Genomic DNA, 16,982 nt, shown 5'->3' on the forward strand with positions numbered 1-16,982 from the left:
AAAAAAAAAAAAAAAGCCAGACCAAATTAGTCTAAAAGAAATACAACTTAAATGAAAAGACACAGTTTTTTGTTTTTTGTTTTTTTTTTTTTTGAGACAGAGTCTCGCTCTGTCGCCCAGGCTGGAGTGTAGTGGCCGGATCTCGGCTCACTGCAAGCTCCGCCTCCTGGGTTTACGCCATACTCCTGCCTCAGCCTCCGGAGTAGCTGGGACTACAGGCACCCACCACCTTGCCCGGCTAGTTTTTTGTGTTTTTTTTTTGGTAGAGACGGGGTTTCACCGGGTTAGGCAGGATGGTCTTGATCTCCTGACCTCGTAATCCGCCCATCTCGGCCTCCCAAAGTGCTGGGATTACAGGCTTGAGCCACTGTGCCCGGCCAGAAGACACAGTTTTAACATTTAAAGAGCTAGGTGAGACGGTCCACTCCTGTAGCCACAGCTTGTCGGATGCTGAGGTAGGAGGATTGCTTGGCTATAGAAGGTTGAGAGTGCAGTGAGCCATGATTGATTGCACCAGTGTATTCCAGCCCAGGCCACAGAGTGAGAACCTAGTTAAAAAAAAAAAAAAAAAGAAAAGAACTTATTGTTTTGGATTTGGGTCATAAAATGATGGAAAAGAAATTGGGTTTAGTTAATTATGCTATGAATTAATTTATGGATCCATATTCTCAGAGTTTATCATTAAGGACAGTCTTAAAGTCCTTAAGAAAATACAAAGAAAACGGCCGGGTGTGTTGGCTCACACCTGTAATCCCAGCATTTTGGGAGGCCGAGGCAGCAGGATCACGAGGTCAGGAGATTGAGCCCTTCCTAACACAGGTGAAACCCCATCTCTATTAGAAGTACAAAAACAAAATTAGCTGGGCGTGGTGGCAGGCACCTGTAGTCCCAGCTACTCAGGAGGTTGAGGTGGGAGAATGGCATGAACCCGGGAGGTGGAACTTGCAGTGAGCTGAGATCGCATCACTGCACTCATGACACAGCGAGACTCTGCCTCAAAAATAAATAAATAAATAAAATAAGTAAATAAGGAGAAAACGTCACAACACATTTTATGAGACCAGTGTTACTTTGATAGTCATACCAAACAGAGACATTACAAGAAAACTAAGCTACAGGCCAATATTCCTCATGAATGTAAAAGTAAAATTTCTTAAAATATTAGCAAGTGAAATCCAGCAATATATAAAAAAAAACACATTATGCTCAAATGAAGTTTATACCAGAAATGCAAAATTAACATTAGAAAATTTGTGTAATCCACCACATAAACGTAATAAAGGATGAAACCCCTCTGATTATCTCAGTAGACTAGTAAAAAACATTGCCAAATTTTAACACTCAACACATGGCAAACTAAAAATAGAAGGAAGCTTTCTTAGGCTAGTAAGAGCTTTTATAAAAAACCTACAGCTGATACCATACTTAAAAGTGAGAGACTAAGTCCTTTTCCTTTGAGACCAGGAATAAAAGCTTTTTTTTTTTTTTTTTTTATTTTTTGAGACGGAGTCTCACTCTGTCACCCAGGCTGGCGTGCAGTGGCATGATCTCGGCCCACTGCAACCTCTGCCTCCCGTGTTGAAGTGATTCTCCTGCCTCAACTTCCTGAGTAGCTGGGATTATAGGTGCGCACCACCACATCCACCACTTTTGTGTATTTTTGGTAGAGATGGGGGTTTCACCATGTTTCTCAGGCTGGTCTTGAACTTTTGACCTCATGATCTGCCTGCCTTGGCCTCCCGAAGTACCGGGATTACAGGTGTGAGCCACTGCGCTCAGCCAAGGAACAGAAATTTTTACTCAGCATTATACTGAAAGTCCTAGCCACCATAATAAGGCAAGAAAAATAAAGGCATACAGATTATGAAGGGAGTGGTTAAAGGTAATACAAGAGTATACCTAGAAAAAGTTACTAGAATCAATAAGCAGACTTATCAAGGACATAGACTAAAAGTTGGTATAATCAGTTGTATTCTATATACTGGCAATGAATATTTAGAAAATGAAAAAAATTAAGTAAAACAGCATCAAAATATAAAATATGTAGAATCAATTTAACAAAATATGTGCAAGATGTGTACATGAAAAACTAGAAAACATTGCCAAGAAAAATTAAAGATCTAAATAAATTGAGAAATGTACTCTGTTTATGGTTGGAATCCTCAATGTTAGTATGTCCGTTCTCCCCAAATTGTTCTGCAGATTCAGTGTAGTCAGTATCAAGACTTGCAGTGGACATTTATCTAGTAATTGACAAACTGATTCTAAAAGTTATACTGAAAGGTAAAAGACCTAGAATAGACAAAACAATTTTCAAAAAAGAACAAGGATGGAAGATTTAATAGTATTTGGTTTTTAAGACTTAGTATAAAGTTACAGTAATCAAGATAATGTCATCTTGGCCTAAGGGTAAACGTATAGGTAAATGTAGCAACATAGAGACTTCACATGGTCAGTTGATTTTTGCAGAAGTCCCAAGGTAATTTAAAAGAGGAAAGAACAGTCTTTTCAACAAATGGTACTGGAACAATTGGATATCCATATGAAAAAAAAAATGAGATTCACCTATACTTCACACCTTATACAAAAATTAACTCAAAATGGAAAATAGACCTATATGCTAAAGCTAAAACTAAAACTAGGGAAAACATAGGAGAAATTTTGTGACTTGTGATAACAATTTCTCAAGGCACAAAATTCCCTATGAAAACATGTAAACTGGACTTCATCAAAATGAAAACCTTGCTGCAAAAAACATAGTTAAGAAAAATATGAAAACAAGCCATAGACTGAGAAAATGTCCACAATATCTCTGATAAAAGGCTTTTTTTCCAGAATACGTATAGAACTGTTATAACTCAATTAAAAAAAAAAAAAAGCACAAACGCCAATTAAAAAATGGACAGTGCACCTGGAAAGCCTTTCCAAGAAGGATAGGCACAAATAAGACCAGACTGGGAGGACTACAGTAAATACCTAACTCTTCAATGCCCAGACATGAACCAACATCCACAAGCATCCAGACCATCCAGGAAAACATGACTTCACCAAATAAACTAAATAAGGCACTGGGAACAAATTCTGGACAATGGATCCAGAGATAGGTGACCTTTCAGACAGAGAATTAAAAATAGCTGATTTGAAGAAACTCAGAGAAATTCAAGATAACACAGAGAAGGAATTCAGAATACTATCAGATAAATTTAAAAAACAAATTGAAATAGTTAAAAAGAATCAAGCAGAAATTCTAGAGCTGAAAAATGCAATTGATGTACTGAAGAATGCATCAGAGTCTCTTAGTAACAGAATTGATAAAAGAATTAGTGAGCTTGAAGACAGCTTTGAAAATATAAAGTCAGAGACAAAAGAAAAAGGAATACTCTAAAAGAATGAAGAACACCTATAATATCTAGGAAATAGCCTTAAAAGGGCAAACATAAGAGTCATGTCCTTAAAGAGGAGGTAGAGAAAGAGATAGGGGTAAAAAGTTTATTCAAAGGGATAATACCAGAGAACTTCTCAAACCTAGAAAAAGATAACATGTAAGTGTAAGGAGGTCATGAAACACTAAGCAGATTTAACCCAATGAAGACTAACTCAAGGCATTTAATAATCAAACCAGTAAAGGCCATAAAGAAAAGGTCCTAAAAGCAGCGAGAAAAAAGAAACAAATAACCTACAATGGAGCTCTAATAGATTTGGCAGCAGACTTTTCAGTGGAAATTTTACAGGCCAGGAGAGAGTGGCGTGATGTGTTTAAAGTGCTGACGGAAAAAATTTTTTATCCTATAGCAATGTATTCAGGGAAATAGCCTTCAAACACGAAGGATAAATAAAGACTTTCCCAGACAAACAAAAATGGATAGATTTCATCAACACCAGACTTGTCCTACAAGAACTACTAAAGAGAGTACTTCAGTCAGAAAGAAAAGGATGTGAATGAGCAGTAAGAAATAATACGATGATATAAAACTCAGTGGTAATAATAAGTACACAGAATATTGTGTATCTGTTATTATGGTGTAGAAATTACTCATATCTTGAGTAGAAAGACCAAATGATGAACTGATAAAAAATAACTTTTCAGGATATAGACACTACAATAAGGTATGAATAGAAACAAAGTTAAAAAGCAGGGGACAAAGTTAAAGTTTTATTAGTCTTCTTTTTGCTTCTTTATGCAATCACTGTTGTCATCAGTTTGAAATAATGATTGTAAGATAGTATTTGCAAGCCTCATGGTAACTTCAAATCAAAAAACATACAATAGATACACAAAATAAAAAGCAAGAAATTAAATCATACCACCAGAGAAAATCGGCTTCACTAGAGGGAAGACAGGAAGGAAAGAAGGTAGAGAAGGCCACAAAACAACCAGAAACAAATAACAAAATGGCAAGAGTAAGTCCTTACTTATCAGTAATAACACTGAATGTCAATAGACCAAACTCTCTAATCAAAAGACATAGAGTAGCTAAATGGATTAAAAAACCCCAAGGATCCAGTGATCTATTGCATACAAGAAACACATTTTACCTGTGAAGGTACACATAGACTGAAAATAAAATGGTGGAAAAAGATATTCTATTCCAGTGGAAACCAGAAGAGCAGGAATAGCTATACTTGTATCAGTCAAAATAGATTTCGGGACAAAACATTAAGAGACAAAGACGGTCACTATATAATTATAAAGGGGGCTGGGCCTGGTAGCTCACGCCTGTAATCTTAGCAGTTTGGGAGGCTGAGGTGGGCGGATCACCTGAGGCCAGGAGTTTAAGACCACTCTGGCCAACATGGTGAAATCCTGTCTCTATTAAAAATACAAAAATTAGCTGGGTATGGTGGTGGGCATCTGTAATTCCAGCTACTTGGGAGGCTGAGGCAGGAGAATCACTTGAACCCAGGAGATGGAGGTTGCAGTGAGCTGAGATTGGGCCACTGCACTCCAGTCTGGGTGACAGACCAAGACACTGTCTCAAAAGGAAAAAAAAAAAAATATATATATATATGTATGTCAAGGGGTCAATTCAGCAAGAGGATTTAACAACTGTAAAATATATATTAATATAGTTTGGATATTTGTCTCGCCCCAAACCTTCTGTTGAATTGTAATCCTCAGTGCTGGAGGTGGGACCTGGTGGGAGGTGTTTGGATCATGGGGGCAGATCCCCCATGGCTTGGTGCTGTTTTGTGATAGTGAGTTCTCGTGAGATTTGGTGGTTTAGAAGTGTGTGGCACCTCCCCCCAGAGACACTCTTGCTTGCTCCTGCTTCCAGCATGTCATGTGCCTGCTCCCTCTTCACCTTCTGCCCATGCTTACAAGCTTTCTGAGACCTCTCTAGAAGCCAAGCAGATGCCAGCACCATGCGTCCTGTAAAACCTGCAGAACCATGAGCCAATTAAACCTCTTTTCTTGATAAATTATGCAGTCTGTTATTTCTTTATAACAACGCAAAAATGGCCTAATAACATATATGTACCCAACACTGGAACACCCAGATATGTAAAGCAAATATTATTAGAGCTAGAGAGAGAGAGATTTCAATACAATAATAGCTGAAGACTTCAATACCCCACTTTCAGCAATGGATAGACCTTCCAGACAGAAAATCAACAAAGAAATATTGGACTTAATCTGCAGTGTAGAACAAATGGACCTAATAGGTATTTATAGACCATTTCATCCAATGGCTGCAGAATACGCATTTTTTTCTCCTCAGCACCTGGCTCATTCTCAAGAATAGACCATATGTTTGGTTATAAAACAAGTCTTCAAATGTTCAAAAAATTGCAATAGTATCAGGTGTCTTCTCTGACTACACTCAAAACTAGAACTCAATAACAAAAGGAGTCTTTGAAACTATACAATTACATGGAAAGTAAACCATATGCTCCTGAATGGCCAGTAGGTGAGTGAAAAAATTAAAAAGAAAATTGGCAAATTTCTTGAAACAATTGATAATGGAAACAGAACTTACTGGCTGGGAATGGTGGCTCATGTCTGTAATTCCAACACTTTAGCAAGCTGATGTGGAATGATCATTTGAGCCCAGGAGTTTGACACCAGCCTGGGGTCTGTAGTGAGAACTTTTCTTTACAAAAAGTTTAAAAAGTAGCCAGGTATGGTGGTGCATGCCTTTAGTCCCAGGTCCTTGGGAGGCTGAGACAGGAGGATTGCTTGAACTCAGGAGGAGGAAGTTGCAGTGAGCAAGATTGTGCCACTGTACTGCAGCCTGGGCAACAGAAGGAGACGCTGTCTCAAAAAACAAAGAAAACACACCATGCCAAAACCTATAGGATACAGTAAAAGTAGTACTAAGAGGAAGTTTATATAGCTATAAATGCCTGCATCCAGAAAGAAAGAAAACTTCAAATAAATACCCTAATGATGCATTTTGCAAGAGCAAACCAAACCCAAAATTAGTAGAAGAAAAGAAATAATAAAGATCACAGCAGAAGTAAATGAAATAGAAATGAAGACAATATAAAAGATCAAAGAAACAAAAAGTTGTTTTTTGAAATCATAAAATTGATAAACCTTTAGCCAGACTAAGAAAAAAAGAAGACCTAAATAAATAAAATCAGAGATGAAAAAGGAGACATATTACAAGTGGTATAGATGAAATTCAAAGGATCATTAGTGGGTACTTTGAGCAACTATATGCCAATAAATTGCAAAATGTAGAGGAAATGGATACATTTTTAGACACATACAACCTACCAAGATTGAACCATGATGTTCAAAACCTGAAGACCAATGACAAATAATGAAATTGAATCTGTAATAAAAAGTCTTCCAGTAAAGAAAAGCCTGGGACCCAGTGGCTTCGCTGTTGAATTCTACCAAATATTTAAAGTATAACTAATACCAATTATACTGAAACGATTCCAAAAAATAGAGGAGGAGGGAAAATTTCAAACTCATTCTAGGAGGCCAGTATTACTCTGATACCAAAACCAGATAAAGGCAGCAAAAAAAGAAAACAGCAGGCCATCATGTCTCATGAATACTGATGGAAAAATTACCAACAAAATGCTAGCAAACTGAATCAGCAATTCATTAAAAATATCATTCATCATGACTAAGTGGGATTTATCCCAGGGATGCAAGAATGGTTCAATGTATGCAAATCAATCAGTGTAATACATCATAACGGAATGAAGGACAAAAGTTATATGATCATTTCAACTGATGCTGAAAAAGCAGTTGATAAAATTCAACATCCCTTCATGATAAAAATGCTCAAAAAATTGTGTATAGAAGGTATGTATCTCAACATAATGAAAGTGATATACAGCAGATCCATAGCTAGTATCATACTGAATGGGCAAAAACTGAAAGCCTTTTTTGTAAGATTGGGAACACAAGAAGGATGCCTACTTTCACCACTGTTACTCATCATAGTACTGAAAGTCCTAGCTAGAGCAGTCAGAGAAGTGAGAGAAATAAAGTGCCCCCAGATTGGAAATGAAGAAGTCAAAATATCCTTGTTTGCAGATGATATAATCTTATATTTGGAAAAACCTGAAGACTCCACCAAAAAACTATTAGAACTGACAAACAAATACAGTAAAGTTGCAGTATACAAAGTCAACATAAAAAAATTGGTAGCATTTCTACTGTTGTTTCCAACAACAGTCTAAAAAAGAAAAGCAATCCTATTTGCAATAACTACAAATAAAGTTACATACCTAGGAATTAACCAAAGAAGTGAAAGATCTCTACAATGAAAAGTATAAAACACTGATGAAAGAAATCGAAGAGGACACAAAAAAATGGAAGCATATTCTATGTTCATATATTGGAAGAATCAGTGTTGTTAAAATGTTCACATTACAAAAAGCAATGCAGTTGCTACCAAAATACCATTGTCATTCTTCACAGAAATAGAAAAAACCATTTGAACTGTTTTATGGAGCCGGAAGAAACTCAGAATGAGCAATGCTGTCCTGAGCAAAAAGAACAAAATTGGAGGAATCATATTACCTGACTTCAGATTATACTGTAGAGCTGTAGTAACCAAACAACATGGCACTGGCATGAAAACAGACACATAGACCCATGGAATGGAATAGAGACCTCAGAAACAAATTGATACACCTACAGTGCGTTTTTTACAGTGGTGCCAAAAACACACATTGGGGTAAAGATAATCTCTTCAATAAATGGTGCTGGGAAAACTGGATGTCGGTATGCAGAGGAATGAAACTAGACCTCTATTTCTCACCATATACAACAATCAAATAAAAATGAATTAAGACTTAAATTTAAGTGTTCAACTGTGAGACTGCTACAAGAAAACATTGAAGAAACTCCCCACTTTTATGTGGACAAAAATTTATTGAGTAAAACCCCATAAGCACAGGCAACCAAAGCAAAAACGGACAAATGGATCACATCAAGTTAAAAGCTTTGGCTCAGCAAAGGATACAGTTAACAAAATGAAGAGACAACCCACAGAATGGGAGAAAATATTTGCAAACTACTTGTCTGACGGGATTAATAACCAGAATATATAAGGAGCTGAAATAACTCTATAGAAAAAAATCTAATCTGATTAAAAAATGGGCAGAATGTCTGAAGAGACATTTCCTAAAAGAAGACATACAAATGGCAAACACGCATATGAAACGGTGCTCAACATCATTGATCCTCAGAGAAATGCAAATAAAAATTACAATGAAATACCGTCTCAACCCAGTAAAAATTGCTTTTATCCAAAAGACAGGCAATAAATAACAAATGCTGGTGAGGATGTGGGGAAAAGGAAACCCTCATACACTGTTAGTGTGAATGCAAATTAGTACAACTACTATGGAGAATAGTTTGGAGGTTCCTCAAAAAACTAAAAATAGAACTATCGTAATCCAGCAATCGCACTGCTGCAGATCTACCCAAAGAGATATATCGTAGAGATAGCTGCACTCCCATGTTTCTTGCAGCACTGTTCACAAAGGCAAGATTTGGAAACAGCCTAAGTGTCCATTAATAGATGAATGGATAAAGAAAATGTGGTACATATACACAATGGAGTACTGTTTAGCCATAAAACAGAATTAGATTCTGTGATTTGTGACAACATGGATGGAACTGGAGGTCATTATGTTAAGTGTAATAAGCTAGGCACAGAAAGACAAACTTCACGCATTCTCACTTATTTGTAGGAGCTAAAAATTAAAACAATTGAACTCATGGAGATAGAGAGTAGAAGGATGGTTACCAGAGGGTGTAATAAGTATTAGAGCAGTAGTGGGGGAAGTAGGGATGGTTAATGGGCACAAAAACATGTTAGAAAGAATGAATAAGACCTAGTATTTGAAAACACAGCAGGGCAACTGTAGTCAATAATAATTAAATTTTACATTTTAAAGTAACTAAAAGAGTGTAATTGTATTTTTTGTAACAAAAAGGATAAATGCTTGATGGGATGGGCTCACCATTTAGCATGATGTGATTTCCACATTGCATTTCTGTATCAAAGTATTGTATATTTTACGTACCCCATAAATATATATACCTACTATGTACCCACAAAATTTAAAAGGAAAAAATAAAAAAATTTAATAGATAATGGGCAAAACGTTTGAAAATACACTTTACAAAAGATGTTATAAAATATTTTGGATTTTGATCTGGAGAAACGTTTTGAATACATAAGACTTTTCAGTATAAAGGAGATAAATATATTTTACTATATGAATATTAAAAATAAAAGGCATCTTAAAGTGAAGGCAAATTATAAAGTTTGTATAAAATATTATGCGTTCACAATGTATAAAATTAATAAAGAATTGTTTTTAAGAAGTAGAGAACAACTGATTGTACAACTAATATAAAGCAACCTGGCCTGAAAATAAAAAAAATTTAAAATATATGTGTATGTATATCTCCATATATGTGTTTTGTATATTTGTGTGTGTTTATTTGAAGGCATTGGAAAGATAACATGACTGTGAAGTAGTATGGGACCAAGATCTCAGAAAAAAGTATACACCTAGAATGGTGATCCTGGTATTTGATTCTACCTTTTCTCCAGGTGTGTCTTTGAGTTTCTGAGGAGGTAGCTGAGAGACTGAGAGAGAGAGTAGAACTGTGCAGATTTATGAGGTTGAGGATGAAAATATTGTTTAGGATCTGCCTAGAAGAGCTTTTGGTTGGGACCTCGAAGGACTACTCCCTTAAGAGTAAGGGTATGAATCATAAAATGTTCAACCTCTCCTCACAGGGATTAAAGTTTCACACCACATCTCAGTCCCTGATTGGATTAAGGTGATGCAAGATTACTAGTGCACCAAGTCTAACTCAGCTTACCAGAAGTGAAAGTAAATCTTTTGAGAAAGGTGTCAGTCACAACCTCACATTAAATCTGTGGTTATCCATATACATAGCCTGGCACTCAGTTCAATGTAACCAGTATATGAACAAACAAAACAACATGATGGAAGAACAAGATAGTCAACTGACAAAGGAAATGGTACCTGGATAAGAAAATTATCTGACACAGACTTTAATATATTCAAGTCATAAAGACTAAATTTAAAATTTTAGCAGAAAATTGAAAATTAAGAAAAGAACTGATGGAAAATTTAGAATTGACAAATATAGCAACAAAAATTAGGAATTTGATGGATTTAGATTTGGATAATATAAGAAAATAGAGCCAATTGCTAAGAAAAGGATGGAAAATACAGAAAAGAGCATAAGAGAAATAGATGATACATATGTATTATGTAATTGATGTCCTAGAAGGAGGAAAATGGAGAGTCAAGTAAGGACAGGTAATGGCTGAGAATTTTTCAAATGTAACAGAGAGATATCAAACAACAAATTCATTAAGCCCTGTAATTAGGGCAGGATAAATACTTTACAATGAAAACAATACCATAGCACATTATTTGAGAAGTCTGAAAGCCCAAGATATAATCTTAAAAGCAACCAGTGAGAAAAAGTTTAACCACTCTTAAAGAAGCAACAGAAAACATAGCAGCTCATTTCTCATTGGAAGCAGTTGAAACCAAAAGACAGTAGGATATGCTGAAACAGAGAAACTGCCCTCCTCTAGGATGCTGTACTCAGAAAAATAGATAAAAGTAAAATTAACACATTTCAAATGGAATATATAACCATCTGACACACTGAAAGTAGTTTTTTTTCCTAGTGAAAAGATTGCAGGCTCAAATGCTAACTTGTAGATGAAGTATTGAATAAAGAACACGTTAGATAATTTTAAATGAATTTTACTGTATACTACAAAGCACTTTTCATATTGCATACCAATTTCTTATTTAAAACCTTTCTTTAAATAGGATTTTCACATTAAAGCATCCATTTTTTTTTTTTTTTTTTTTGGTCTGGAGTAGAAAATCTTGCATATGTAAAACTTCAACATTAGCTAAGATAAATTCCTTTTTGTGTAGAATAACATGATTGTAAATATTAACTGCATTTCACAAATACATGGATTTGAAATACTTCTCAATGTTTGAGTCATTTAAAAACTGTGTTAACTGAGACCTGGAGACCATCTAAATGAAAATCCTGAGTAGAATAGTATTCAAGGTAGGCTTTGGGAACAGTTCCCCAAATGTTACACTATTGCAGTAGTATTGGTACCCATGTATAATACAAATTGTTTTAAAAATGAGTTTTATTGTGTATATATCAGGTATACTACATGATGTTATGAGATACATGTAGATAGTCAAAATGGTTACTATAGTGAAGCAAATAAACATTTCCATCATTTCACATAGTTACGCTTTTTTGTGTGTATGGGATGTAATACAAATTTTTCATTTTGTGTATGTTCACATGGAATTATTAAGGGAGAAGGAAATGTCAAGGAAGAAGAAATTGTGACTTAAAATTCAATTTGGGTTCTCTATTACTGTGCCATCAAAAATACTTAAGATGATCCTTTTAGGTGTTTACAAATGTTTGACTCTTTGGATTCAATAGCAGTGGTAATTATTTGAAGAAATACTTATTGAGGCCAGGCACAGTGGCTCATGCCTATAATCCCAGTACTTCGGAGAGCTGAGACAGGAGGATTACATGAGACCAGGAGCTCATGACCAGCCTGGGCAACATAGGAAGACCTCCGTCTCTACAAAAAAAATTAGCCAGGCATGGTGATACATGCTTATAATTCCAGCTACTTGGGAAGCTTAGGCGGGAGGATTGTTTGAGCCCAGGAGTTTAAGGCTGCATTGAGCTGTGATCATGCCACTGCACTCTAGCCTGGGTGACAGAGTGAGACGCTTGTCTCAAAAAAAAAAAAAAAAAAATAGTGTCTACTCTTTGCTGCCAAGTCTGTGTTAGGTGATAGCATTACAGTGAGGATCAGAGATAATTTCTTCTTTCCAGAGCTTACATTCTAGTGGGTGAAGTGGGATGTGGACAGAAATTAAATAATCCCACAAATAAATGTAAGGTTGCACTGTGTAAGAGACATTGGTATATGGTTCTGTGGAGTGGTATAATGGATAAATTGACCTTCTCGAAGTCTAAAGGAAGAAGGAAGCCATTAACAAGATCAGAATAGGTAGTGTCAGCATGTGCAAAGACTGTGGCAGGAGATAGACTGTGTGTTGGAGGATTGGAAAGAAAACGTATATAGCTGTACCACAGACAGCTAGAGTTGGGTAACATAACAGGGTCTCTTTATGAAGTAATATGGAATGAGAAAAGCTGCATAGTTAAGTAGAGGCTGTGCAATGTTGATATTTGGGGGAGCATATAAAGAATATTGGGCTTCATCTTTAGAGCAATAGGAAGTCATTGAAATACATTATTGAGGTGGATGACATATTCAGATTTGCAGTTTGAAAAGATTGCAGTATGGAGAAGAGATCTAAGGCCATTAGTGGTATTGGTTGATTAAACTGATCTTATTGCAGTATTCTAGATAAGAAGTAATGGTAGCTTGGGCTAGAGTGGTGGAGCCAGAGATAATGGGTAGATACCTTAGGTATTTAAGAGATAAATTTGGCAGAACTGGATGGTAGATGGGTATTAGATGTGAGGTAGAGAAGATACCAAAGTATTATAAGCTATTACACAACTCGCTTTAGATTTAAATGAATACATATTAAAATATATGTTTTGAAAATGTTTAAAAGTGAAGGAGTTCCTTGAATAGATAGTAAATTATCTATATGGAGGAAGATTATGAGACAAAGTGACTTTAAGAACTTTTAATGGCTGCAGAAATACCTATGGTGTTATATAAAGCAGAGTAAGAAATTGTTTATAGTATGTATTCTTAATTAGATAAAATGATAGTGTTGAAGCATGCTAATTATCAAAAATGACTCTCTTTGATGTATAGATACCTCAAGAAGAACATGCTGCTAATGGTCCAGAACTCCTGAGGAAAAAACGTACAACTTCAGCTGAAAAAAATACTTGTCAGCTTTATATTCAGACTGATCATTTGTTTTTTAAATATTATGGAACACGAGAAGCTGTGATTGCCCAGGTATTTCTGATTATGCGCTGTTTTAGTAGTTCCCATATTGTTTTATAATACCTTTTCTTTCCTTTAAAAATTTAAGTTAGTGTATTCTCTTTTGGGAAAAGTATGCATTTTCAGTTGTGACGTGATAAAACGTGTAAGATAAGTACATGGATAACTGAAAGACTAGTTGGGATATTTTAGTGTCAAAAGACAGGGGTAAGACAATGATTTCCTGAAGGAAATGATGACACTGAAGTTTAGCTTTGGAAAGAGAGTTGAATTTTCATTTGTGGTCTTAAAGGACGGAAAGATGGAGGAATTCTTCCAACTGGAAGTATTTAATTATATTCTGTATTTTTACTGTATATAGCACTTTCTTAGTTACATTATTATTTGCACTTGTGTCTTCTCAACCCTCATTAAAGTATAAATATTTTGTGGGTACCCTTCAAAATGTCCTTCGTGTTTAAGGTACCCAGTAAGAATTTGATGAATGAACTTTTGACTCAAAGGATTTGAAATGGAGAAGATGGAGGTAACCACTAGTATAAATGATTCATTTTTGTGGTGAGGATGAACTTACTTTTAAACATGTGTAAAAGCTGGGGGTAGTTCTTCCCTTAGGATTTTGAAAATGTGAAACTAGAGCTTGAGGGAAAGGTTGCCTTGAGAGATTGAATGTGGAAAGAATGAAACCAAAGGAGAAGAAATTGGAGCTATCTGTATATGGTGAATAGGTTGAGGAAGAGAAGCTAGTGAGGAAAAACGTAATAGTTAATGAGGTAGGAGATTTTCTAGGATTTACCAAGGAAGAAATACATTTCAAGACAAAAATAGCATGAATTTATAATGAGCCCTGTGAGCACAGCTAGGAATTTCATTAGCAGTGTTTGGCAGCCTGGGTGGGCTACCTTTGAAGTGATTATTGTTAATGCTTTTACTTGACCATCTTGTTTTATGTTTTTACAGTTTCTTTGAAAATAACTTTGAGAGTATACATATATATTTTACACAAATGGTAGCAAGAGTACTTTTGTAAATGAAGTTAGGAAGGTTGTCTACAGAGTGGTTTAGAAGCTAGAAAGTTTAGTTGGGGGTCAGCTAGGTAAACGGATGCTTTTGGGTTTATCATCGTTTATCTCCTTGTAGAATTTAGCAAAATCTGAATGTATATTTATTATATTTGCATTATCTCCCTCTTTTCTTCCCCTACTAAAGTAAGCCTCTGTAAATTTATAGGGACCTTCTGTATTTTGTTCACCACTATATCCCCATTGCCTAAAACAGTGCCAAGAATATAGAAAGTGGTCAACAAAGCTTACAGAATGTGTACTAGCACAGCAATAGAAAGATTAAAGTCAGGGAATAACTGTGTGTCCTGAACTGTCAGGGAAGTTCTTATAAAAATGTTTGAGCTGAGTCCGAAGGATAAATAGAGAAAGATACTCCAGGCATAGGATGTACATGAAAAGGAATGGACATGTGACATTGTAGGATTGGATTGAGGAAACAAAACTTTTATGTGACTGAAACAAGAGTATATGTTTGGGCTGGTTGTGGTGACTCATGCCTGTAATGCCAGCACTTTGGGAGGCCGAGGTGGGTGGATCACTTGAGGTCAGGAGTTCGAGACCAGACTGGCCAACATAGTAAAACCTGTCTCTACTAAAAATGCAAAAATTAGCCGGGCATGGTGGTAGGCGCCTGTAATCCCAGCTATTCGGGAGGCTGAGGCAGGAGGATCACTTGAATCTGGGAGGCAGAGGTTGCAGTGAGCCAAGATTGCAGCACTGTACTCCAGCCTGGGCAACAGAGCAAGACTCTGTCTCCAAAAAAAAAAAAAACCAAACAAGTGGGCATGTTTGTTGTTGGCCAGAGGAGTCTGGAAAAGAAAATAGAATCTCCCCTGTCAGCGCAACTCACTAATCTTTTTCATATTTCTGTCCAGTATATAATGTTGACATTTTAAAATGTGAATGTGGTGGGACATGAATAATTATTGATTTTGAAAATGGAAATTTATAATCTTTTTCATATTTCAACATTGCCTCTAAAATGTTCTTTTTTTTAAATCATAGATATCCAGTCATGTTAAAGCGATTGATACAATTTACCAGACCACAGACTTCTCTGGGATCCGTAACATCAGTTTCATGGTGAAACGCATAAGAGTAAGGAACTTAAATAGTTAAAAACACTTAAAAAGTGCAACAATCCAGACCATGTTTACACACACACAAAAAAGCTTGCTTTTAATTTTATCTTTATGAATTAAATAATTTAAATTAATTTGTATCTATTGATGCAGTTTTTTACTCCTGGCATTTACACATGTACACACACACAGATACTTGGGTTTAAGATTTAAGAATTAAATGTATAAGGTCTTAATCCGGACTATAATAGAAGTGAAGTGTGTTTTCAGTCTGTCTCATTAACATATTATTAAGAAAGCTCTAACCCTTCAATAACTACAGATATAGTACTTGACTTCTTCCCCCTGACATTATCCCTCAGTTTCCTAAAATTTGCTTTGTGCAATATTTTTCACTGTATGTTCCATTTGGTGTTCCAGGGGAGAAAGAGGATAAATACAGTGTTTAAATAAAATTGGAAGTTGGAAAACCCTTAATACTNATATTAACATGAACAGATTCCAAAATACTTTAGGCATTTTGAGAAAAGCTCATCCAGAGCCATAGGGTCACATAGTATTAGTTTTAATGTTATAAATTATAGGTAAATAAATAAATTACTGACAAATTTAGGCTATTTTTTCAAAAAATTTCTGAATATTCTAAATATATATGTATAGCTTTTTAAGAAACAGTATTTATATACTAAATAAACAATCGAACTTTAAAAAATCATCCTTTCACAAAAGTATTTGCCACAGGGTTCCTTAATATTTATGCTTTCCTATTTTTCTTGAAATATAGTTAGATAAAATATCTGTACTAGAAAATTTTAGTATATACATTCAGCCACATAGCTGTAGGTAGTCCTTAAATTTAGAAGTAGTATGATTAAATCTTAAATTGGATTTTCTTAAGGTGAAATATGATTTACTGATTTACAGTATAAGAATTGTTCATAATTAATTGCTTTCATGTATTCTGTGAGCAATATAAATCCTTAAATGAGCAAGTAACAATGATAAGAAGTATTAAGTGTTGGATTTTCTTAAGGTGAAATGTGATTTACTGATTTACAGTATAAGAATTGTTCATAATTAATTGCTTTCATGTATTCTGTGAGCAATATAAATCCTTAAATGAGCAAGTAACAATGATAAGAAGTATTAAGTGTTGCTGTTTAGTAGGCAGAGCAATAAAATGCAAATAATGAAAAATAGAGAGCACCTCAACACATTTTAGTGATGCCCTTTGAGGAAAATGATTTGTATTATGAACAAATACATGTGTATAAGTAAATAATGTGGTAGTTGGTTGTTTTTAGTCCTTAACTCTTATTAAAACTTTAGTAAAGTTTTATCTGTTGAAGGTTGTTCACAGCCTATTA

At 35.3% G+C, this 16,982-nt stretch overlaps 1 protein-coding gene across 1 annotated transcript in view; it reads left to right on the plus strand.

Moving 5' to 3' along the window:
• ADAM10 (ADAM metallopeptidase domain 10) overlaps positions 1-16,982 on the plus strand; it is a 163,701-nt gene that overhangs the window by 92,595 nt on the left and 54,124 nt on the right. The window contains exons 6-7 of the mRNA XM_017896388.1: positions 13,332-13,481; positions 15,539-15,631. Of these exons, the coding sequence (XP_017751877.1) occupies positions 13,332-13,481; positions 15,539-15,631 (243 nt within the window). The remainder of the gene's footprint in view (positions 1-13,331; positions 13,482-15,538; positions 15,632-16,982) is intronic.

The sequence above is a fragment of the Rhinopithecus bieti genome, unplaced genomic scaffold, assembly GCF_001698545.2.
Source record: "Rhinopithecus bieti isolate Rb0 unplaced genomic scaffold, ASM169854v2 scaffold_947, whole genome shotgun sequence".
NCBI lineage: Eukaryota > Metazoa > Chordata > Mammalia > Primates > Cercopithecidae > Rhinopithecus > Rhinopithecus bieti.